This window comes from Moschus berezovskii, chromosome 7, assembly GCF_049115385.1.
Source record: "Moschus berezovskii isolate FMDL1 chromosome 7, NW_MosBer_1.0, whole genome shotgun sequence".
NCBI classification, from domain to species: Eukaryota; Metazoa; Chordata; class Mammalia; order Artiodactyla; family Moschidae; genus Moschus; species Moschus berezovskii.
In genome coordinates this window covers 46,806,070-46,833,171 of record NC_142466.1, presented here as the reverse complement: position 1 = coordinate 46,833,171, position 27,102 = coordinate 46,806,070, and the positions used below count along the sequence as shown (strand labels likewise).

The window sequence follows — 27,102 nt, the reverse complement described above, 5'->3', positions numbered from 1 at the left end:
TCATGGCTGCAGGCACCATTTGCAGTGATTTTGGAGCCCCAAAAAATAAAGTCTGCCACTGTTTCCACTGTTTCCCCATCTATTTGCCATAAAGTGATGGGACAAGATGCTATGATCTTAGTTTTCTGAATACTGAGGTTTAAGCCAACTTTTTCACTCTCCTCTTTCACTTTCATCAAGAGGTTCTTTAGTTCTTCGCTTTCTGCCATAAGGGTGGTGTCATCTGCATATCTGAGGTTACTGATATTTCTCCCAGCAATCTTGATTCCAACTTGTGCTTCATCCAGCCTAGCATTTCTCAAGATGTACTCTGCATATAAGTTAAATAAGCAGGGTGACAACATACAGCCTTGATATACTCCTTTCCTGATTTCAAACCAGTCTGTTGTTCCATGTCCAGTTCTAAGTGTTGCTTCCGAACCTGCATACAGATTTCTCAAGAGGCAGGTCAGGTAGTCTGGTATTTTCATTTCTTTAAGAATTTTCCACAGTTTGTGGTGATCCACACAGTCAAAAGCTTTGGCATAGTCAATAAAGCAGAAGTTTTTCTGGAACTCTCTTGCTTTTTCAATGATACAATGGATGTTGGCAATTTGATCTCTAGTTCCTCTGCCTTTTCTAAAACCAGCTTGAACATCTGGAAGTTCACAGTTCACATACTGTTGAAGCCTGGCTTGGAGAATTTTGAGCATTACTTTACTAGCATGTGAGATGAATGCAATTGTGCGGTAGTTTGAGCATTCTTTGGCATTGCCTTTCTTTGGGATTGGAATGAAAACTGACCTTTTCCAGTCCTGTGGCCACTGCTGAGTTTTCCAAATTTGCTGGCATATTGAGTGCAGCACTTTCACAGCATCATCCTTTAGGATTTGAAATAGCTCAAATGGAATTCCATCACCTGCATTAGTTTTGTTCACAGTGATGCTAATGAAGGCCCACTTGACTTCCCATTCCAGGATGTCTGGCTCTAGGTGAGTGATCATACCATCGTAATTATCTAGGTTGTGAAGATCTTTTTTGTACAGTTTTTCTGTGTATTCTTTCCACCTCTTCTTAATATCTTCTGCTTCTGTTAGGTCCATACCATTTCTGTCCTTTATTGAGCCCATTTTTGAATGAAATGTTCCCAGTATCTCTAATTTTCTTGAAGAGATCTCTAGTCTTTCCCATTCTATTGTTTTCCTCTATTTTTCCTCCACCATAGTTTGGTCTCAGGTCATACAGGGAGGGAACATAGCCCTGCCTTTCAACAGAAAATTTGATTAAAGATTTACTGAGTATGGACCCACTCATCAGAACAAGGCCCAGTTTCCCCCTCAGTCAGTCTCTCCCACCAGGAAGCTTCCATAAGCCTCTTATCCTTCTCCATCAGAGGGCTGAAAACCACAATCACATAAAACTAACCAACCTGATCACATGGACCACAGCCTTGTCTGACTCAATGAAACTATGAGCCATGCCATGTAGGGCCACCCAAGACGGATGGGTTATGGTGGAGAGTTCTGACAAAATGTGGTCCACTGGAGAAGGGAATGGCAAACCACTTCCGTATTCTTGCCTTGAGAACCCCACGAACAGTATGAAAAGGCAAAAAGATACAACACTGAAAGATGAACTCCCCAGGTCAATAGGTGCCCAATATGCTCCTGGAGATCAGTGGAGAAATGACTCCAGAAAGAATGAAGAGACAGAGCCAAAGCAAAAACACCACCCAGTTGTGGAAGTGACTGGTGATGAAAGTAAAGTCTGATGCTGTAAAGAGCAATATTGCATAGGAACCTGGAATGTTAGGTACATGAACCAAGGCAAATTGGAAATGGTCAAAAAGGAGATGGCAAGAGTGAACATTGACATTTTAGGAATCAGCGAACTAAAATGGACTGGAATAGGTGACTTTAACTCAGATGACCATTATATCTACTACTGTGGACAAGAATCCCTTAGAAGAAATGGAGTACCCCTCATGGTCAACAAAAGAGCCTGAAATGCAGTACTTGGATGCAATCTCAAAAACAACAGAATGATCTCTGTTCATTTCCAAGGCAAACCATTCAATATCACAATAATCCAAGTCTATGCCCCGACCAGAAGCTGAAATTAAACAGTTCTATTAAGACCTACAAGACCTTTTAGAACTAACACCCAAAAAAGATGTCCTTTTCATCATATGGGATGGGAATGTAAAAGTAGGAAGTCAAGAAATACCTGGAGTAACAGGCAAATTTGGCCTAGGAGTACAGGATGAAGCAGGACAAAGGCTAATAGAATTTTGCCAAGAAAAAAAAAAAGAATTTTGCCAAGAGAACACACTCATCATAGCAAACACCCTCTTCCAACAACACAAGAGAAGACTCTACACATGGACAACACCAGATGGTCAATACAGAAATAAGATTGATTATATTCTTTGCAGCCAAAGATGGAGAAGCTCTATACAGTCAGCAAAAACAAGACCAGAAGCTGACTGGCTCAGATCGTGAACTCCTTATTGCCAAATTCAGACTTATATTGGGTATGGAAAACCACTAGACCATTCAGGTATGACCTAAATCAAATCCCTTAGGATTATACAGTGGAACTGACAAATAAATTCAAGGGATTAGATCTGATAGACAGAGTGCCTGAAGAACTATGGGCGGAGGTACAAGAGGGAGTGATCAAGACCATCCCCAAGGGGAAGAAATGCAAAAAGGCAAAATGGTTGTCTAAGGAGACCTTACAAATAGCTATGAAAAGAAGAGAAGCTAAAGCAAAGAAGAAAAGGAAAGATATACCCATCTGAATGCAGAGTTCCAAAGAAAAGCAAGGAGAGATAAGATAGCCTTCCTCAGTGATCAATGCAAAGAAATAGAGGAAAACAATAGAATGGGAAAGACTAGAGATCTCTTCAAGAAAATTAGAGATACTGGGAACATTTCATGCAAAAATCTACTCAATAAAGGACAGAAATAGTATGGACCTAACAGAAGCAGAAGATATTAAGAAGAGGTGGAAAGAATACACAGAAGAACTATACAAAAGAGATCTTCATGACTCAGAGAATCATGATGATGTGACCACTCACCTAGAGCCAGACATCCTGGAGCGTGAAGTCAAGTGGGCCTTAGGAAGCATAACTGCAAACAAAGCTAGTGGAGGTAATGGAATTTCAATTGAGCTATTTCAAATTCTAAAGGATGATACTGTGAAAGTGCTGCACTCAATATGCCAGCAAATTTGGGAAACTCAGCAGTGGCCACAGGACTGGAAAAGGTCAGTTTTCATTCCAATCCCAAAGAAAGGTAATGCCAAAGAATGTTCAAACTACCACACAATTGCACTCATTTCACATGCTAGCAAAGTAATGCTCAAAATTCTCCAAGCCAGGCTTCAACAGTACGTGAACTGTGAACTTCCAGATGTTCAAGCTGGTTTTAGAAAAGGCAGAGGAACTAGAGATCAAATTGCCAACATCCGTTGTATCATCAAAAAAGCGAGAGAGTTCCAGAAAAATGTCTACTTCTGCTTTACTGACTATGCCAAAACCTTTTGACTGTGTGGATCACAAGAAACTGTTTGCATTAGATGACCAAAATACTGGAATTTCAACTTCAGCATCAGTCCTTCCAATGAGTATTCAGGGTTGATTTCCCTTAAGACTGACTTAAGGTTGACTTAAGATTGATCTCCCTGTTGTCCAAGGGACTCTGAGGAGTCTTCTCAAGTACCACAGTTTGAAGGAATCAATTCTTCAGCTCCCTGCCTTCCTTATGGTCCAGCTCTCATAATCATATTTGACCACTGGGAAGACCATAGCCTTGACTATACGGACTTTTGTTGGCAGAGTAATAGCTCTACTTTTCAACACACTGTCTAGGTTTATCAATGAATGACAGATCTTCATTTAAATGTCACCTCATTAGAAAGGGAGCAACCCAACCTACAGGAGCCTATCATTCCCTACCATATTCCCCTATATTACTTTCAACCTAATAGTTATCACTAACTGCTATTTTTGTTCAGGTATTCATTCATTATCTGCTACCATGAATGCTCCATGAAAGCAGTAACTGTTCCAATAATCATTAAATTCCTGCCAAGACTGTCCCTAGAAAGGTGTGAGCTTAGGTCAGTTACTAGTACAGGGCTCAGCCAAGACAATCTTGCCTGAAAAGGAATCATATTGTCAGCATCTTTCATAGGTCCCTTGAGATATCATTCAAGACAGACATATTAAAATTGAATCACAATATCCAGAAATGAGTGGAAATCTAGATGAGTGGGATGGGGTTAGGGCGGGAGGGAGGTTCAAGAGGGAGGGGATATATATATATATTCTTAGCTGATTCATGTTGTTGTACAGCAGAAAACAATACAACACTGTAAAGCAATTATCCTCCAATTAAAAATAAAATTTACAAAAAGAGAGAAAGGAGTGGTAAGGTACAGCAATCCTGTCCCAAGCCTGTGAAACAGTGCCTGAGCATAGACAGTACTATTTTATAACTGCTTCTTTAATGAATGAACATATTGATTAATACATTAACCACTCAGTAGGTACTAGTTACCCTCTGTAAGACTGAGTTTCCACAACTGCAAAAAAAAAAAAAAAGAGGGGGGCACAGACTAAATGTTATCTAAAATCTTTTCTTTTTTACAATAATAGAAACTTTAATACATCACTTTCATCAATGGATTGACAACTAGGCAGAAGACCAATGAGGACAAAAGAAGAAAGGAACTAAAAAGTCTAAAAAAGAGACGCAAGAGACGCCCGGCTCCGGCGGCGCAGACGCGAGAGACGCCGGGCTCCGGCGGCGCAACCGACCACGTGCAGAATCGTGGCTGAGATGAGCTGCCCCGCGCCCAGGGTTAGGGCGGTGGCCGAGAGGAGCTGTACCACGTTCAGGAGGCGGTGGCTGCTTGGGCACCGGAGGGCTGAGAGGAGCTGATCCACATTCAAAGCAGGAGGGGCGGCCTTGAGGAGATACCCCTCGTCCAAGGTAAGGTACAGCAGCTGCGCCTTGCTGGAGCAGCTGGGAAGAGATACTCCACGACCAAGTGGAATATAAGAATCCAGTGTTCTGATAAAGAATTTCAAATTTTGATGATGAAAATGATTCAAAATCTTGAAAGCAAAATGGAGTTACAGATAAATAACCTGGAGAAAAGGATTGAGAAGATGGAAGAAAAAACTGTTATCTAAAATCTTTGCTAATCTTATCATTCATTCATTTTTTAACAATTTATTTTCATTCATACATTCAAGAAATATGCACTGAGAACATACTATGTGCCAGGAGTTCTAGACACTGGATGGAAGCTACTGAACAAGATGGATACAAGACCTGTCCTCCTGACGCTTACAGTCTGTAATTATTAAACAATTATTCAGATAAGCATACAACTTAAAATGATGAAAAAGGGAATTCTGTGGCAGTCCAGTGGTTAGGACTCAGCATTTCCACTGCAGGGGATCATGGGTTCAATCCCTGGTCAGAGAACTAAGATTCTACATGCCATGCAACTTGGCCAAAATAAATAAAATAAAATGATTCAGAGGAAGATAGGGAGAGAGGTGGGAAAGTGGGTGGAATTCTAAAATCGATCTTCTACTTCATTCCCTAATTTCATCCAGGGCTTGTTTTGTCAATGCTCCTTTTAAAACACTTTCTGTGATGGGTATGACCTCCTACTTTTGTTGGCCAGAAATAGACTTCCTCATATCAGGGCTCAAAAGTGCCACCTGAAAACGGGAAGTGAAATAACAATTTCTTCATCCATTATTAGCAACAAAACACAATTTTTTACTGAAGCCCAGACCACAGTGGTCAAAAACTATTTCTAGGTTCAGACAGAGCTGGTTCAAATCATTGTTTTACCAATTACCAGCTATGTGGCTTCGAGCAAATCATGTATATTTCTTAACTTCCTTTTCCTCTTCAGGGAAATGCAGAATTCATAAGAGGACTTGTCCCTTAGGTCTACTGTTAGGACAAATGACGAACATGTGAGGCACAGAGCACAGTGACCGGCTTTACCTCCCATGATCACAAATGCTCTGTGACACCAGCCCAGCAGTGTTCCCAGCACTACTGGCCTCCACGAACATCGTGTGTTTTCATCCATATGTTCCTACTGAGAACATGTGGGTGCATGGTATGATGCTCTATCACAGGCTTTTCCTTTTTTCTTTCGTATGCTTTTGGCTAGTTCTTATCACTGCATCCAAAGTGATAGCTACTGCTTATTATTCCTATATTTAGCAGGAATTAAGATAAAAATGGGAGGTCCAAGAATTGAAAGTGAGTTCTGCTATCTTTGGAATCACAGAAATAAAAAGAAACTGAAAAAAAAAGAAGTGAGACTGAAATAGGATTAGAGAAACAGAAGGCGGTAAAGCTTTTCAATTCTGTCTCTCTGATTTGCTCATCTTCTAAAGATCCAAACTGCCACCCAGTGTGAAAATGTCAGAACACCAAGGGGATGTTACAGCAAGAGCCAAGGTTATAAGTAATAAATAAACATATGTACAGGCTGAGCAAGTCTCAAGGCTAAGTGAAATGTCTGAAAGAGCTCAGTGTTCTTAATAATCTAATGGCACAGATAGGGAGGTCATCAATGCCATCAGTGAGAAAGATCTCCCCAGAAAATGAAACAAATGAGACTTCAAGAGAAATAATAACTTTAATAACAATACTGGTTCTAGAAATAGCTAACATTTATAGAGCACATCAGAATTGACAGCTTGTTTCCCAGTATGGAGTCTCATTTGATTACCTCTTTACAAGGCTCTGAGAGTTGAAGACACTTGTCCTAATGCTACATGGCAAAGCAGGAATTCAAAACCAGATCACTGGACTTCCCTGGTGGCACAGTGGATGAGAATCCACCTGCCAAAACAGGAGACACAAGTTCAATTCGTGGTCCAGGAAGATTCCACATGCCGTGGAGAAACTAAGCCTGTGCATCACAACTACTGAGCCCACCTGTGTGCTGCAGCTACCAAAACCCACGTGCCTAGAGCCAATGCTCTGCAGCAAGAGAAACCGCTGCAATGAGAAGCCTGTGCAACACAACGAAGACCAAAAATATATATATAAATAAATAAATTCTGTAAAAAACCAAAAAAACAGATCATCTGAGGCAGTTTCCTTGCTGATGCCTAATAAACACCACTACAAAGTATAAAATCAAGTTCTGATTCAGGGAATGTACCCATTAAAACAGTATGGGCTGAATATACATGACTTATCCCAAAGTAGAAGTTTTTATTTAAGAGGTCAATAAAAGAAAGCACCAAGCTCATTGTCAAAAAGGATTATGCTGCCCTGCTGTGTCTATTTCCTTTTTCCCATCTTTGTAAACTGAAGACCCAGGAGTTTTTATTGCTTCTAAGCCGAATTAATAGATTTCTTCATTCTTTAGCAGTACAGTCCTATGAAAATCTGAGGTACTTATCTCACAAACTAAATGGTCAGAATAGGTCTTAGTGCTATGAAAAAGTATCAGACACAGTAATCCTGACAACAAAATTAAAAGGTAACAATTCAGCCAATGAAGGATTGATCCCTGAGAACCTAAATGTAGCCCATGTGACCCCAAAGCACAGTCCACTTGAGACTTTAAGCAAATCATTTTTAGTTAATTATCTAGTATCAAGAACCAGCAAATCTAGAGGGCTCACGTCACCACTCTATGCCTGGTGCCACCAGCATAATACCAAGAAGTGACACAGGGTAGAGCATTTTCTGAGTATACTTCCAATAAACAGATGTTGCACAAATTAATGGATCAATCTATATATATTTGAAGCTGAACAAAATTAATCCTATTGAACGATTCAAGTTTAATCCGACTAAAATCACAATCTGAAATTGAAGGATAATAAAGAAAAAGAAGACAAGTGTCATAAAGCCTTCACTTTGTATCTTTTATATCTGATTAACTGCTATGGCATCTGGTCCCATCACTTCATGGGAAATAGATGGAAAAACAGTGGAAACAGTGTCAGACTTTATTTTTTGGGGCTCCAAAATCACTGCAGATGCTGATTGCAGCCATGAAATGAAAAGACGCTTGCTCCTTGGAAGGAAAGTTATGACCAACCTTGATAGTATATTAAAAAGCAGAGACATTACTTGCCAACCAAGGTCCGTCTAGTCAAGGCAATGGTTTTTCCCGTGGTCATGTATGGATGTGAGAGTTGGACTGTGAAGAAAGCTGATCGCCGAAGAATCGATGCTTTTGAACTGTGGTGTTGGAGAAGACTCTTGAGAGTCCCTTATACTGCAAGGAGATCCAACCGGTCCATTCTAAAGGAGATCAATCCTGGATGTTCATTGGAGGGACTGATGCTAAAGCTGAAACTCCAATACTTTGGCCACCTCATGCGACGAGTTGACTCACTGGAAAAGACTCTGATGCTGGGAAAGGTTGGGGGCGGGAGAAGAAGGGGACGACGGAGAATGAGATGGCTGGATGGCATCACCGACTCTGTGGACAGGAGTTTGAGTGAACTCCGGGGTTGGTGATGGACAGGGAGGCCTGGCGTGCTGTGATTCATGGGGTCGTGGAGAGTCGGACACGACTGAGCGACTGAACTGAACTGATAACCTATAACCATGCATTCAGTTTCAACACTCTCCAGTCATTACAGTTTTGAACTATTCTTGCAACACTCTCACAGATGGATTTCTAGTCAAGTAAAAAACAAATGGCAGTCAAAAATATATATGAAGTTTCAGGAAATACATATTCAACCTACATATATATATATATGTACATATATTAAATATTAGATATATTTAATATTTATGTACTTATATGTGAGTGTGTGCATATATATATATATTCTAGGATTGGTGAACATACTAAATACATTATATATATCAAATGCATTATAAAAGGCATAAAAAAGATACAAACAAATTGTTAATAGCAATTATTGTCAAAGATTGTTGATAAATATGGCCTTTTACTAGTTTATATAATTTAGTTAGTTAAAATTTTTACCGTAAGAATATTTAGCTATTGGGTAACTTTTTTAACTCACAAAAAATTAAATAAGACCTGGTCCTGCTTCTATTTCATTAGCAAACTAAAATATAACTTGCCACTAATGATATATGTTTGAACATAAAACTGGGTCAAATTACAAACTCAATGCCCTGATTTTAGTCTGTCACTTTCTTCCCTCTGTTTTGCCTACCTAAGAAACCACAGACATATATGAGTGTCCATCCCCAGACCCACTGAGATCTTAGGGTTCTTGTCTGTTTTTAGGGCCTGCCTTGGCCAATAAACCAAGAGGAAGAAGAAAGAATGACAGACTCTGGGTCCACTCCACCGGGGCCCTTGATCTGCTCCAAAACCACCAGAGTGAGCAGGGCCACAGTCTTCAGAAAAGCCTCCACAGCCACCTCTGCTTTAGCTGAGGTATCTGCCAGGCTCACCTCCTTCTCCCATGCTTTCTTAAGAAAAAGAAAATTTCACACAATGAAATACTAAAATAATGCAAACATATGTACTAAGCATAACAGATTTAAAACTTTGGTTAAAAATATCAGGAATTTACACCAAAATGCAATGCTAATATCCAGACATCGCTCCACAGGTAATCAAAGGACACTGACTACTATGTTATACAGAAGTAAAGAAAACAAATATAGGAAAGTGGAAACTTTTAAGAAATAAATTTAAAATGTTAAGGATGTCACAAATCATATCTAAAAAGAAGGGACCAAAAATATGGTAAAATATATTTTAAAGAAATTATTACACACTTTTTAAACACAAAAAAATCCAAATGATAGCATCCAGCATTAGCCAGGGTATGGGGAGCAAGCACACTATATAATGTTAAATGCAGTAAAAATAAAGGAAACTTGCCGGGGATCAGTTTACTCCCAGGTTATAAGATACGGTTCAATCTAGCAATTCTATTCTTTACAAATATATCAAGAGAAAAAGTAATTGTTATAGATATAAAGACAAAGAAATCCTAATGTTCAACAATATGAATTTAAGGTTCATAGTAACGCTATGGAAAATACATAGCTATTGAAAATGACAAATAAGTTACCTATACGTAACAAGAGTGAAAAAGTAAAACAAAAAATATTATTTACATACTTCTTATAGACCTATAAAAACACAAGTAAATTCATGAAATTATTTTATGACATAAAAAATAATGCTTTTTGACCCATGTTTTTAAAAATTACAATATAAGGACTTCCCTGCTAAGAGTCAATGGTAAAGAATCTGCCTGCCAATGCAGGAGACACACGTTTGATCCCTGATCTGGGAAGATTCCACATGCCATGGGAACAACTAAGCCCATGCACCACAGCTATTGAGCCTGTGCTCTAGAGCCTGGGAGCCGCAACTACTAAGCCCATGTGCTGCAACTACTGAAGCTTGTGCACCCTAGAGCCTGTGCTCAGCAACAAGAGAAGTCAGCGCAATGAGAAGCCCACACTCTGCAACAAAGAGTAGCCACCGCTTGCCACAAGTAGAGAAAGGCCACACAGCTTCAAAGACCCAGCACAGTCAAAAACAAAATAAATAAATAATTAAAAAGTAGTTTTAAAAAATTACTATATAACAGTGACATATAATTGGGGAAGCTAGTAAAAGACAATAGATATGACCTTATTTACTTTAAAAATCCATATCTTCTTCTAACCACAGAAAAGTATCAAGAAACGTGACCACCAAGTATCACCAAAATATAAATAAAGGTTCCTTCATAATTTGGGAGTGCTTTTTACAAGTCAAAACTGTGAAGTTGGGAAGGGAAAAGGTAAAATGTATGGTAGCAAAGATCAGAAGAGTATGTGAAATGTTTCTGAGTTTTCGGTATCCTCTCTCTTTCTCTCTCTCTCTCTCTTTCTCACACACAAACACAGACTTTAAAATCACCAGATAATCAGCCACATTGAGAAACCCTGAGAAATGGTGTCACCAGGTGGCAGTTACTACTTGCTCTTACTAGCTCAGGTCTCTTGCACAACACAAAACAAAGGCATTACAGAATGCTTTCCTCCTCAAGTCCCATGATTCCTGCACAGAGGTCACAAACTTTTTCTGCAAAGGGCCAGAGAGTAAAGTATTTTAAGTTTTGAAAGCTATATAGTCACAACTAGTCAACTCTCACGGAGAAGGCAATGGCAAGCCACTCTAGTACTCTTGCCTAGAAAATCCCATGGACGGAGGAGCTTGGTAAGCTGCAGTCCATGGGGTCACTAAGAGTCAGGCACGACTGAGTGACTTCACTTTTCACTTTCACACATTGGAGAAGGAAATGGCAACCCACTCCAGTGTTCTTGCCTGGAGAATCCCAGGGATGGGTGAGCCTAGTGGGCTGCCATCTATGGGGTCACACAGAGTCAGACATGACTGAAGCAACTTAGCAGCAGCAGCAGCAGTCAACTCTCATTGTAACACAAAAGCAGCCATAAACACTTCTATGAATGAGTGTGGATAAAAACATCACAGATGATGAAATTCGAATTTCATATAATTTCCATTGATCAATTAATCTCTTTCTTTAAAAAAGTTTTTTCCAACCATTTAAAAATGTAAAAACCACAGACAGTTTGGCTGGCAGTTTCTTAAAAAGCTAAACATGGAATTACCATCAGTTCAGTTCAGTTCAGTCGCTCAGTTGTGTCTGACTCTTTGCGACCCCATGAATCGCAGCAGGCCAGACCTCCCTGTCCATCACCAACTCCCGGAGTTCACTCAAACTCATGTCCATCGAGTCAGTGATGCCATCCAGCCATCTCATTCTCTGTCGTCCCCGTCTCCTCCCACCCCCAATCCCTCCCAGCATCAGACTCTTTTCCAGTGAGTCAACTCGTCGCATGAGGTGGCCAAAGTATTGGAGAATTACCATATGATCTATCAATTCCACTCCTAGGTATATAACCAAATATACGAGAACTAAAAACACATACTTATACAACTTGCACAGGAATGTTCACAGAAGTGCTACTCATAATATCCAAACAGTGAAAACAACTCTTCAGTTCAGTTCAGTTCAGTCACTCAGTTGTGTCCGACTTTCCGCAACCCCATGAATCACAGCACGCCAGGCCTCCCTGTCCATCACCAACTCCCGGAGTTCACTCAAACTCATGTCCACAGAGTCAGTGATGCCATCCAGCCTAATGTCCATCAATTGATGAGTGGATAAACAATATATGGCATCTTCATATAAAAGATCATTAGTCATAAAAAGGAATGAAGTACTGATATATGCTTCAACAAGGATGAACTTTGAAAACATTTTGCTAACTGAAAGAAGTCAGACATAAAGGGCACAAATTGCCTAATTCCATTTACATGAAAAGTCCAGTATGAGCAAATCAATTAGAGACAGAAATTAGATTAGTGGTGGCCAGGGGCTGGGAGGAAGAAAGAATGAAGAGTGAGTGCTAATAAGTACAGGGTTCTTTGGAGGGAATAAAAATTCTAAAACTAGATAAATGGTGATGGCTACACAATCTTGTGAACATACTAAAAACAACTGAATTGTATACTTGAAAATGGTGAATTTTATAGTATATGAGTAAATCTTTGTTCTTTAAAATGTGGAAGCCAATCTTAGCTCATGGGTCACACAAAACAGACTACAGCTAGATTTGGCCTGGGGGCTGTAGTTTGTCAACCCTATTCTAGCATCAACAGAGAAGATGGCTTTGGGCTAAACTTACACACACACCCTCACACACACACACACGCACACACTCCACAAATTACAACACCATCAAAAGCAAACACTTGAAAGAATCTGAGTCAGGACTAAAAAAATTATTTGATGATTATTACATAAAATTGTGAAAAAGTGGAAAATCAAAGAACCTGTTCAAATTATGCTTACTACTATATCAAAGCCATAAAGATACTCTTCTGAAAGTGGGAAAAATTCAATAGACCAGTTGGGGAGGGGGAGCATGTGTTACAGAAAGCACAACTTTTAAATGCAAGTCACAATTGTGTCATGCCAAAATCCTTTTAAAATTGTTAGATAGCATCACCAATTCAATGGGTATGAATTTGAGCAAACTCTGGGAGACAGTGGAGGAGAGAGGAGCCTGGTGTGCTACAATCCATAGGGTCACAAAAAGTCGGACATGACTTAGCAACTCAACAAAAGCAACAACAAAACTAATTTAGAAATTCATTTATTGGCACATTACCTGGAGACACTAGCTGTATTAACTCAAATCTGGTTAGAAAGCCTAAAAAGAAAAAATTAGATTTTAATACTTCAGAATATTGTCAGAGTTTTTCATTAATTACTAAGTGTAAAACTGCCATAACACCCCATTTACATTACTAAAATAAGTGGCATACCACAAATGAATCTAGTATTTCTAGACCCAATATATTGGGACATGTGGTGAGAATAACTGAGTTATAAAAATAGATTTTTTCCCCTGAAAAGTATTGACAAAATGTGATATTTTCTCTCTCAAAAATGTATTCATAAATCACCAAAATAACAGTATACTTTTCATTTTAAAATTTCAAAATACTAATGTTATCCATTAATATAAAAACTTACCTTGCTTAAAAGAGTATGCTATATGACTATATAAATTAGACATAAAACAACAATTTTTTATCTTCCCTGAGTTCAAAATATATTTAGAAATAGTGTCTGTACTCAATATGTTGGCAAATTTGGAAAACCCAGGAATGACCACAGGACTGGAAAAGGTCAACCTTCACCCAATTCCCAAGAAGGGCAGTACTAAAGAATATTCAAACTACTGAACAATTGTGCTCACTTCTTGTGCTAGCAAGGTTATGCTCAAAATTCTTCAAGCTAGGTTCAGCAGTACTTGAATTGAGAACTTCCAGATGTACAAGTTGGGTTTGGAAGAGGCAGAGGAACCAGAGATTAAATTGCCAACATTCACTGGATCATAGAGAAAGCAAGGGAATTCCAGAAAAACAACTACTGCTATTTCATTGACTACGCTAAAGCCTGTGACTGTGTGAACCATAACGAACTGTGGAAAACTCTTGAAGAGATGGGAATACCAGACGATCTTACTGTCTCCTCAGAAACCTGTATGCAGGTCAAAAAGCAACAGTTAGAACCTTATACGGAACAACTGACTGGTTCAAAATTGGGAAAGGAGTATGAAAAGGCTGTTTATTATTGTCACCCTGTTTATTTAACTTATATGCAGAGCACATCACGCAAAATGCCAGGTTGGATGAGTTACAAGCTGGAATCAAGACTGCCAAGAAAAATATCAACAACCTCAGATATGCAGATGATACCACTTCTTATGGCAGAAACCGAAGAGGAACTAAAAAGCCTCTTGATGAGGGTGAAAGAGGAGTGAGAAAAGGCTGGCTCAAAATTCAATATTAAAAAAACTAAGACCATGGCATCCAGTCCTATTGCTTCATGGCAAATAGAACAGGAAAAGGTGGAAGCAGTGAGAGATTTCCTCTTCTTGGGCCCAAAATCACTACAGATGGTGACTACAGCCATGAAATTGGAAGACGCTTGGTTCTTGGAAGGAAAGCTATGACAAACTTAGTATATTAAAAAGCAAAGATATCATTTTGCCAACAAAGGTCCATACAGTCAAAGTTATGGTTTCCAGTAGTCATGTACAGATGTGAGAGGTTGACTATAAAGAAGGCAGAGCGCCAATTGATGCTTTCAAATTGTGGTGCTGGAGAAGACTCTTGAGAGTCCCTTGGACTGCAAGGAGATCAAACCAGTCAATCCTAAAGGAAATCAACCCTAAATACTCATTGGAAGAATTGATGCTGAAGCTCCAATACTTTGGCCACATGATGCCAACAGCTGACTCATTGGAAAAGACCTTGATGCTGGGAAAGATTGAAGGCAGAAGGAGAAGACGGCAACAGAGTATGAGATGCTTGGATGGCATCACCAATTCAATGAACATGAACTTAGACAAACTCCAGTGACGGACAGGGAGGCCTGGCGTGCTCTGGTCCATTGGGTTGCAAAGAGTCGGACATGACTTGGCAACTGAACAACAAAAACAAGGATATGTCTTATAAAGATAAGGTCTATAAGGATAAGAATAAAATTCAAATATTAAAAGTAATTTAAAATACAAATGGTAATCTCCAACAAGATGGCAGAGGAATAGGACGGCGAGACCACTCTCTCCCCCACAAATTCATCAAAAGAACATTTGAATGCGGAGTAAAGTCCACAAAACAACTTCTGAATGCTGGAAGAAGACATCAGGCACCAAGAAAAGCAGCCCATTGTCTTCGAAAGGAGGTAGGAAAAAACATAAAAGATAAAAAAGAGAGACAAAAGAAATAAGGATGGCGCTCCATCCTGGGAAGGGAGGCTTTAAAAAGAGAGAAGTTTCCAAACACCAGGAAACACTCTCACTGGCAAATCTGTGGCGAGCCTTGGAACCTCAGAGGGCCACATAACCCTCTTTTTTTTTTTAAGATTTTTTTAAAACCCACAGATTACCCACCAAACGGTAACTCCCAGCGGAGAAGCAGCGCAGATGCCTGCATACGCCATAAGCAAGCAGGGGCTGGGCAGGGAGGAGCCGGCTGAACTGCTTAGAGAGAGGACTGGGCTTGAATACCACAAGAACAATCTGAGAGAACTGGGGATAGCAAAGCAGACTGGGATAGCTTCCCCACGAAAAGGCGGAAACTCTAACCTAAGACTCTGCCAGCCCCGTTCACAGAACAAAGGACTGAGCAGAGCGAGCCAGCTGCGGTCGGCCCATCCTCCATCCCCCCGCCAAGACAGGCAAGGGAGGTCAGCCAGAGCCAGAGGGGGCAACCGCGGCCCCAGAAAGGCATCCGATACAAACTGCAGGCAGGCTTATTGCTAATCAAGACTTCTTGGGCTCTGGCCGGTCGATATCCACCTGAGAAGGTGCGCCGGTTGTACACCCAGAAAACCGAGTGGCAGGGACTGGGGAGGCGATAAGTCGCAGCGACCACGCTCACCAAACACCTGGTCACCTGAGCTGCTCGGACCGGGGAAGGCACAAAACGCAGGCCCAACCAAGTCTGCACCTTTGTGGAGTACCCGAGAACCTGAACTTGAGCCGCTCAGACCTGGGAAGTGCATACAACCCAGCGCCAGCCTCGGATAATTCCCAGCAGAGCAACCTAGAGCCTGTGCAGTGTAGACTGGGACAATACACACGCTGTGAGCAGGGGCAAACCCAGTGTGGCCAAGACACTGCAAGCAATCCCCACAGACGCCAGAGATATTTGTCTGCAGCGTTCCTCCCTTCCCAGAACAGGACTGAACAACTGAGCCTTAAAAAGTGTGCACCCACCCCCTAGTATCTGGGCGGAAATTAGACACTTGAAGAGACCAGCAAACAGAAGCTAAAACAGAGGGAACCACCTTGGAAATGACAGATAGAGTAGTCTAGAGGCTACTCCAAGAATAAGACCAAAAACCAGAGGCAAGAGGCTTAAGCCCAAATCCTGAGAACACCAGAGAACTCCTGACTCCAGGGAACATTAATCGATAGGAGCTCATCAAACATCTCCATACCTACACTAAAACCAAGCACCACCCAAGGGTCAACAAGTTCCAGAGCAAGACATACCACGCAAATTCTCCAGCAACACAGGAAAATAGCCCTGAGCTTCAATATACAGGCTGCCCAAAGTCACTCCAAACCCACTGACATCTCAAAACTCATTACTGGACACTTCATTGCACTCCAGAGAGAAGAAATCCAGCTCCACCCACCAGAACACCGACACAAGCTTCCCTAACCAGGGAATCTTGACAAGTCACCCGTCCAACCCCACACACAGCGAGGAAACTACATAATAAAGAGAATTCCACAAACGGCCAGAAGAGGGAAAGGCCACCCCAAGCAAAGCAATATAAGCAAGATGAAGAGGCAGAGAAATACCCATCAAGTAAAGGAATAAGATAAATGCCCACCAACACAAACAAAAGAGGAAGATATACGGAATCTACCTGATAAAGACTTTCGAATTTTTATGGTGAAAATGATTCAAAATCTGGAAAGTAAAATGGAGTTACAGATAAATAACCTGGAGAAAAGGATTGAGAAGATGGAAGAAAGGTTTAATAAGGACTTAGAGGAAATAAAAAAGAGTCGATATACAATGAATAATGCAATAGATGAGATCAGACACACTCTGGAGGGAACAAACAGTAGAATAACAGAGGCAGAAGACAGGATAAGCGATAGAATTGTAGAAATAAATGAAACAGAGAGGAAAAAAGAAAAGCGAATTAAAAGAAATGAGGACAATATTAGAGACCTCTGGGACAATGTTAAACGCTCCAACATTTGAATCATAGGAGTCCCAGAAAAAGAAGACAAAAAGAAAGACCATGAGAGAATACTTGAGGAGATAATAGTTGAAAACTTCCCTAAAATGGGGAAAGAAATAATTACCCAAGTCCAAGAAACCCAGAGAGTCCCCAACAGGATAAACCCAAGGCGAAATACTCCAAGACACATATTAATCAAATTAACAAAGATCAAACACAAAGAACAAATATTAAAAGCAGCAAGGGAAAAGCTGCAAATAACACACAAGGGGATTCCCATAAGGATAACAGCTGATCTTTCAACAGAAACTCTTCAGGCCAGGAGGGAATGGCAAGACATACTTAAAGTGATGAAAGAAAATAACCTACAGCCCAGATTACTGTACCCAGCAAGGATCTCATTCAAATATGAAGGAGAAATCAAAAGCTTCACAGACAAGCAAAAGCTGAGAGAATTCAGCATCACCAAACCAGCTCTCCAACAAATACTAAAGGATCTTCTCTAGACAGGAAACACAGAAAGGGTGTATAAACTCGAACCGAAAGCAATAAAGAAAATGGCTATGGGATAGTATTTCTCAATAATTAACTTAAACGTAAATGAGATGATTGCCCCAACCAAAAGACAAAGGCTGGCTGAATGGATACAAAAAGAAGATCCCCATATATGTTGTCTACAAGAGACCCACCTCAAAATGAGGGACACATACAGACTGAAAGTGAAGGGCTGGAAAAAGATATTCCATGCAAATAGAGACCAAAAGAAAGCAGGGGTAGCAATACTCATATCAGATAAAATAGACATTAAAACAAAGGCTGTGAAAAGAGACAAGGAAACTACATAATGATCAAAGGATCAATCCAAGAAGAAGATATAAAAATTATAAATATTTATGCACCCAACATAGGAGCACCGCAATATGTAAGACAATTACTAACAAGTATGAAAGGGGAAATTAACAACAATGCAATAATAGTGGGAGATTTTAATACCCCACTTACATCTATGGATAGATCAACTAAACAGAAAATTAACAAGGAAACACAAACTTTAAATGATACAATAGACCAGTTAGACCTAATAGATCTCTATAGGACATTTCACCCCAAAACAATGAATTTCACCTTTTTCTCAAGCACACACGGAACCTTTTCCAGGATAGATCACATCCTGGGACATAAATCTAGCCTTGGTAAATTCAAAAAAATTGAAATCATTCCAAGCATCTTTTCTGACCACAATGCAGTAAGATTAGATCTCAATTACAGGAGAAAAACGATTAAAAATGCTAACATATGGAGACTGAACAACATGCTGCTGAATAATGAACAAATCATAGAAGAAATCAAAAGAGAAATCAAAATATGCATAGAAATGAATGAAGATGAAAACACAACAACCCAAAACCTCTGGGACACTGTAAAAGCAGTGCTAAGGGGGAAGTTCATAGCAATATAGACACACCTCAAGAAACAAGAAAAAAGTCAACTAAATAACCTAACTCTACATCTAAAGCAACTAGAAAAGGAAGAAATGAAGAACCCCAGAGTCAGTAGAAGGAAAGAAATCGTAAAAATTAGGGCAGAGATAAATGCAAAAGAAACAAAAGAGACCATAGCAAAAATCAACAAAGCCAGAAGCTGGTTCTTTGAGAAGGTAAATAAAATTGACAAACCACTAGCCAGACTCATCAAGAAACAAAGGGAGAAGAAACAAATCAATAAAATTAGAAATGAAAATGGAGAGATCACAACCGACAACACAGAAATACAAAGGAATATTAGAGAATACTATCAGCAATTATATGGCAATAAAATGAATAACCTGGAAGAAATGGACAAATTCCTAGAAAAGTACAACTTTCCAAAACTGAACCAAGAAGAAATAGAAAATCTGACTAGACCCATCACAAGCACGGAACTAGAGGCTGTAATCAGAAATTTTTCAGCAAACAAAAGCCCAGGTCCAGACGGATTCACAGCTGAATTCTACCAAAAATTTAGAGAAGAGCTAATACCTATTCTACTCAAACTCTTCCAGAAAATTGCTGACGAAGGGAAACTTCCAAACTCATTCTATGAGGCCACCATCACCCTAATCCCAAAACCTGGTAAAGACCCTACAAAAAAAGAAAACTACAGGCCAATATCACTGATGAACATAGATGCAAAAATCCTTAACAAAATTCTAGCAATCAGGATCCAACAACACATTAAGAAGGTCATACATCATGACCAAGTGGGCTTTATCCCAGGAATGCAAGGATGATATCCACAAATCAATCAACATAATACACCACATTAACAAACTGAAAAATAAAAACCATACGATTATCTCAATAGATGCAGAGAAAGCCTTCAACAAAACTCAACATCCATTTATGATAAAAACCCTCCAGAAAGTGGGAATAGAAGGGACATACCTCAACATAATAAAAGCTATATATGACAAACCCACAGCAAACATTATCCTCAATGGTGAAAAACTGAAAGCATTTCCCCTAAAGTCAGGAACAAGACAAGGGTGCCCACTCTCACCACTACTATTCAACATAGTTCTAGAAGTTTTGGCTACAGCAATCAGAGCAGAAAAAGACATAAAAGGAATACAAATTGGAAAAGAAGAAGTAAAACTTTCACTGTTCGCTGATGACATGATCCTCTACACAGAAAACCCTAAAGACTCTACCAGAAAACTACTAGAGCTAATCAATGATTACAGTAAAGTTGCAGGATATAAAATCAACACACAGAAATCCCTTGCATTCTTATACACTAATAATGAGAAAATAGAAAGAGAAATTAAGGAAACTATTCCATGCACTGCTGCAACGAAAAGAATTAAATACTTAGGAATATATCTACCTAAGGAAACAAAAGACTTGTACATAGAAAACTATAAAACACTAGTGAAAGTAATCAAGTGAAGTCGTTCAGTCGTGTCCGACTCTTTGCAACCCTGTGGACTGTAGCCTACCAGGCTTCTCCGTCCATGGGATTCTCCAGGCAAGAATACTGGAGTGGGTTACCATTTCCTTCTCCAGGGGATCTTCCCAACCCAGGGATCGAACCCGGGTCTCCCGCCTTGGAGGCAGACGCTTTAACCTCTGAGCCACCAGGGAAGCCCAAAAGTAATCAAAGAGGACACTAATAGATGGAGAAATATACCGTGTTCGTGGATTGGAAGAGTAAATATTGTAAAAATGAGTGTACTACCCAAAGTAGTTTATACATTCAATGCAATCCCAATCAAGCTACCAACGATATTTTTCACAGAACTAGAACAAATAATCTCACAATTTGTATGAAAAATGAAATGAAATGAAAGTCACTCAGTCGTGTCCGACTCTTTGCGACTCCATGGATAGTCCATGGAATTCTCCAGGCCAGAATACTGGAGTGGGTAGCCTTTCACTTCTCCAGGGGATCTTCCCAACCCAGGGATCGAACCCAGGTCTCCCGCATTGCAGGCAGATTCTTTACCAGCTGAGCCACAAGGGAAGCCCTATGGAAATACAAAAAACCTCGATTAGCCAAAGCAATCTTGAGGAAGAAGAATGGAACTGGGGGAATCAACCTGCCGGACTTCAGGCTCTACTACAAAGCCACAGTCATCAAGACAGTATGGTACTGGCATAAAGACAGAAATATAGATCAATGGAACAAAATAGAAATCCCAGAGATAAATCCACGCACTTATGGACACCTTATCTTTGACAAAGGAGGCAAGAATATAAAATGGAGAAAAGACAGTCTGTTTAACAAGTGGTGCTGGGAAAACTGGTCAGCCACTTGTAAAAGAATGAAACTAGAACACTTCCTAACACCATACACCAAAATAAACTCAAAATGGATTAGAGAGCTAAATGTAAGACCAGAAACTACAAAACTCCTAGAGGAGAACATAGGCGAAACACTCTCTGACATAAATCACAGCAGGATCCTCCAAGACCCACCTCCCAGAATATTGGAAATAAAAGCAAAAATAAACAAATGGGACCTAATTAAAATCAAAAGCTTCTGCACAGCAAAGGAAACTATAAGCAAGGTGAAAAAGACAGCCTTCAGAATGGGAGAAAATAATAGCAAATGAAGCAACTGATAAAGGATTAATCTCCAAAATATACAAGCAGCTCAATTCCAGAAAAATAAACGACCCAATCAAAAAATGGGCCAAAGAACTAAACAGACATTTTTCCAAAGAAGACATAAAGATGGCTAACAAACACATGAAAAGATGCTCAACGTCACTCGTAATCAGAGAAATGCAAATCAAAACCACAATGAGATACCATTTCACGCCAGTCAGAAAGGCTGCTATCCACAAGTCTACAAGCAATAAATGCTGGATAGGGTGTGGAGAAAAGGGAACCCTCTTACACTGTTGGTGGGAATGCAAACTAGTACAGCCACTATGGAGAACAGTGTGGAGATTCCTCAAAAAACTGGAAATAGAACTGCCATATGATCCAGCAATCACACTCCTGGGCATATACACCGAGGAAACCAGAATTGAAAGAGACACATGTACTCCAATGTTCATTTCAGCACTGTTTATAATAGCGAGGACATGGAAGCAACCTAGATGTCCATCTGCAGATGAATGGATAAGAAAGATTTGGTACATATACACAATGGAGTATTACTCAGCCATTAAAAAGAATGCATTTGAATCAGTCCCAATGAGGTGGATGAAACTGGAGCCTATTATACAGAGTGAAGTAAGCCAGAAAGAAAAACACCAATACAGTATACTAACGCATATATATGGAATTTAGAAAGATGCTAATGATAACCTTGTATACAAGACAGCTAAAGAGACATAGGTGTATAGAACAGTCTTTGGGACTCTGTGGGAGAGGGTGAGGGTGGGATGATTTGGGAGAATGGCATTGAAACATGTATGTTGTCATATGTAAAATGAATCACCAGTTCAGGGTCGATGCATGTTACAGGATGCTCAGGGCTGGTGTGCGGGGATGACCCAGAAGGAGGATAAAGGGAGGAGGGAGATGGGAGGGGGGTTCAGGAGGGGGAACTCATGTACACCCAGGGTGGATTCATGTCAATGTATGGCAACACCAACCAATATAATATTGTAAAATAATTAGCCTCCAATAAAATTAATTTAAAAAAAAAAAATAAAATACAAATGGTATAACAATAAAAATCAGTAAAAATAATTCCCACAATATATTAGAAGTGAAAACATTTTATATAGACAATAATGGTGATTATAGTTAATAATACTGTATTGTATACCTGAAAGTTACTGAGAGTAGATCTTAAATGTTCTCACCACAAAAAAAATGGTAATTATGTTATGTGATAGAAGTATAAGCTAACACTACTGTAGTAAACATTTTGCAAAATACCTGAGTATCAAATCCACATGTTGTACACCTTAAACTTACACAATGTTGTTTGTCAGTTACATCTCAAAAAAGCTAAAAAATACATACCATAAAAGTAAAATTCTTCCTTTGTAGACTATGGAAAACATGAATATGTAAGAACAAAATTTTAAATGCCAAGAAAATTAAAAGCCAAGACAGCCCATAATTTTAAGTTTTCCAAACAGGAGGGAGGATTATATTCTTTCCAACCATCACCCCAAAGGTAATGTGTTGTACTTCATCTATCTCAGTTTCTAAATTCCTTATATTCAATTAATTATCACCACAAGCCATGCCATGAATTGGAAGACTTAATATTGTTAAGATGCCAATATTCTCCAAGATGATCTACAGGTTCAATGCAGTCTATCAATACCTATCAACTTCCTAGTTGGCATCTTTGCAAACTGACAAGCTGATCCTAAAGTTCATATGGCAAACTAAGGGAACCCAAATAGGAAAAACAATCTTGAAAAAGAACATCCTGGTTTTAAAACTAACCATAAAGCTATAATAAACAAAATAGTGTGGCACCAGAATAATGACAGATACATGAATCAATGAAATAGAATTGAGACCCTCCAAAAAAACCCTCACACTTATAGTCAGTTGATTTTCAACAAGAGTGTCAAGACTATTCAATGGGGAAAAATTGCTCTTAGTAATAATGGTGTGAAGACAACTGGATATCCAGATGGGCAGGACTGAAGTTGGACCCTTACCTCTTGCCATCTACAAAAATCAACTCAATATGTACTATAGACCTAAATATAAGAGCTAAAATGATAAAACTCTTAGAAAACAATAAATATCTTTGAGTTAGTGCTTCCCTGGTGGCGCAGTAGTAAAGAATCCCCCTGCCAATCCAGGAGACACATGTTTGATCCCTGATCCAAAAGATATAAAAAGAAGTCAAATATTGACACATGTTATAGCAGGAAGAATCTTAGAAACGTTATGCTAAGTTAAAGAAGCCAGTTACAAATGACCACATATTATATAATTCCGTTATATGAAAAATATCCAGAATAAGCAAATCTATAGAGGCATATAGTTTAGTTAGTAGTTGCCTAGGGCTGGAAGGGATGAGGAAGAATGGGTATATGGCTTCTTGCTGTGGTGATGAACATGTTGTAAAATTGATTATGGTGATGGTTACACAACTGTTAAGATATAAAAATCATTTAACTGCAATAAAATAACAGAATCATACCATCTAGTAAATCCCATCTATATCTAGAAAATGGTTTGCAATTCAATTAACATTATTCAAATTTTAAAGACTATCATGAACATAAATATTGGTTAAATATGGAAGTATCGTAACTTAGAATATAGCAGAGTTTTATATCTATGAATTACATATACACAATAGTCTCTCTCTCTTTTGGGTCAGGGGGTGCAGAGGGGAGTACCTACTTTCTAAAATGTCTGCTACAGCTCCAGGATCTATTGCATTTTCAAATACCTATAGGGGGAAAAAATGGGGGAAATAAATCTTCCAAGTTTTATTAATATATACTTATATAAAATTTATATCATTTTCTTCCAAAATTTTAACACATGTCAAATCCAGGCATATATGTCATATGAATTCAAAGGAGTGCCTTTAGCTATGTGGTTAAAAGTTCAACAAGTGACTACAGAGGAAATGAATGAGAATTAACACAATACAAAGAACAAGGAAAATTTGAGTTGGCTGAAACTACCACATGTTCAAAATGTCATCTACTTTACCTGGCCCCACAGCCTGTTCCTAAAAGTACATCTGATATCAACCTCAAACAGTCTTGTTTGAGTACCTAGAAAAACATCCTGAGTACAACAGATACTCACTATATGTTAACTGAATGAATGACTTCTCTTCCCAAACAACTGGTTGTGCTAAAAAGGAACATAAATAAAAATTCTATGTGTAACACAAAAGAAAAGCTAAATACTCACAGCTAGACTGCCACAGAATCCAAAAATAACAAAAGAGAGCCTCATGAGTTTTAGGTATATCATGAAGCACAAGAAAAACACTGTGATACCTGTCTGCTGCTGCTGCTGCTGCCAAGTCGTTTCAGTCGTGTCTGACTCTGTGCAACCCCATAGACGGAAGCCCACCAGGCTCCCCTGTCCCTAGGATTCTCCAGGCAAGAACACTGGAGTGGGTTTCCATTTCCTTGTCCAACGCATGAAAGTGAAAAGTGAAAGGGAAGTTGCTCAGTCGTGTCTGACTCTTAGCAACCCCATGGACTGCAGCCTACCAGGCTCCTCTCTCCATGGGATTTTCCAGGCAAGAGTACTGGAGTGGGGTGCCATTGCCTTCTCCTGTCTAGACATAGCCAAATATGTTCATTCTGTCCTTCATATAAAAGGGCCTAGGACTGAAATAAAAGCATACCATGCCCCTCTTTCTGAACTTTAGAATCTTGGTGTTTTTTTTTTTAAGTTTTCAGTAGAGTTTGATCTCAGGTATCAAATTTCTGATTTAAATGGTGCTTACCCTTAAGCATGATTAAAATCTGCTCTTGATCCAAAACCAGGTCTGCTTTAATGACAAAAGTAGAAGCTGTCTCCTGTAATCCATTTTTGTCTCACTGACTTGAATATAACAAGTAAATGTGGGTGAGCTGTGATTTTTTTCCAAAATTGTTTCAGTAATATTTCATCCCTTCTCTTCATTTATGTCTAAGAATTATTCAAGGATGATTATTGGAAATAAATGATCAACATGAGCTGCTTAAACACAATGGCTCTTACATTCTTTATGAATAATTTCTTATTTACCTGGCTGCTTTAGAACACTGAATTCTGAATCACTCAGAAGGTCCAATGTTTTCATTACTCGCTGCAAGTATTTGCAGCTAAAGAATGGAACAGATACAAGAAAGCTGGAGTCAACTAGTAGAAAGTCTGAATAAGAACCCAAAGAGCTCACACAAGAGGGCAATTTTTCAAAATTTAAAATAAAGCATTTATGGATAACCAACAAGGATAACCTACTGTATAGCACATGGAACTCTTTTCAATGTTGAGGCAGCCTGGATGGGAGGACAGTTTGGGGGAATATGGATACATGTACATGGGCCCTTCACTGTTCACCTAAAACTATCACAATATTGTTAATCGGTTATACCCCAATATAAAATAAAAAGTTTTGTAAAAAATTAAGCATCTTATGTAATTTCACCTTATAAAATGAAAAACGGTCCATAATATTTTTGACTAGTAATCTCAAATACACAGTTTTGGGACATCAGTAATGGCATCTACAGTGACTCAGACTCACTCTCCTCTTTTGCAAGTCAGGGAGGTGGGACTGGATGACCTCCAAGGTCATTTACAAATTGATTTACAGCTTTTACAATTTTACATTCTCAAGTTTCTTATAAAAATATTTTTAAAGTCTTCTAAATAAGCACATTTAAAGTTGATAAAACTAATAAGGAAATTCTTGGAGGAAAAAATACACTGAATTTTCTGCACCCACTTTTTACCATGACCAATATCAAAACGGCAGTAGATTCCTTTGTATACTGACTGTATATTCTAAGATAATATCCATTTATTCCTCTCAGGAATAAGAGAGCCAGTTATGAAGGCTCTATCTAAATTAACAGACTGTGATTTATAAAAATATTACACACAGCCCTAGACCTTTCAAAAGCATCAATAGTCATCTTCTCTGTTGTTGCTGTTGTTATTTTTCTGGCTGTGCCACACAACTTGGGGGAATCTTAGTTCCCTGACTAGGGATTGAACTTGGGCCTCCTGCAGTAGAAACCTAACCACTGGACTGTCAGGGAATTCCCTCCTTTCCTACTCTCAGTTTGAAACATACATGTCATTTTCTGGGCACCACCAACCAGATCTTTTAAAGTGATAGGCCCTATCCTGGAGCCTTCCCACATTCATACCCTTCCCCAAAGAAGCACCTCGGTGATGCTGTTTGGGACAAAATCATAGACTTATCAAGTTTAAAACTGATTCAATCTTTAAATTCCAAAGAAAAACCTTAAGAGATTGTCAGTGATTGGATGGTAACAAAATTAATATTTCATGAAAGTAGGAAGAGGGTTAGTAACGTTTGTCTATTTATATATTTGACATTCACTGGAATGGGATCTAGTCTTTATCACTGTAGCTAAATAAACCAACATGACCTAAGGAAACTCAGAAAATGTAAAGAGCCTTCTTGTTTTGTTACAGGCTTTCAGATACAGGGTTTAACTAATTTGGTTAGTTTGGGGTATTTTTCTGGGCCTAAAAAGTTTGCTTTTGAGGCCTGCTAGTTTACTGATAATCTCTGTAAGAAATGTATATCAGCTGACTCTAACATCTCCAAAAACATTCAGAAAATGCTCTTTGCTCCAGTTAGAAAATGCCATGGGAGTTCCAAGAATAGAAAACCACCACCAGGGT

General features: G+C 39.1%; 1 protein-coding gene across 7 annotated transcripts in view; it reads right to left on the bottom strand.

Annotated features, from left to right (window-relative positions):
• The window catches only part of SPATA6L (spermatogenesis associated 6 like), a 93,897-nt gene that overhangs the window by 59,886 nt on the left and 6,909 nt on the right, over positions 1–27,102 (bottom strand). For all 7 annotated transcript variants that reach the window (XR_016037810.1, XR_016037811.1, XR_016037813.1 and 4 more), the window contains 2 exons: positions 24,112–24,160; positions 13,188–13,229 (listed from right to left, as the gene is read on the bottom strand). Coding sequence is in view for 1 of the 7 variants with exons in the window: in XM_088837910.1 (XP_088694036.1) it covers positions 13,188–13,229; positions 24,112–24,160 (91 nt within the window). In the remaining 6 variants the exon portion in view is untranslated. The remainder of the gene's footprint in view (positions 1–13,187; positions 13,230–24,111; positions 24,161–27,102) is intronic.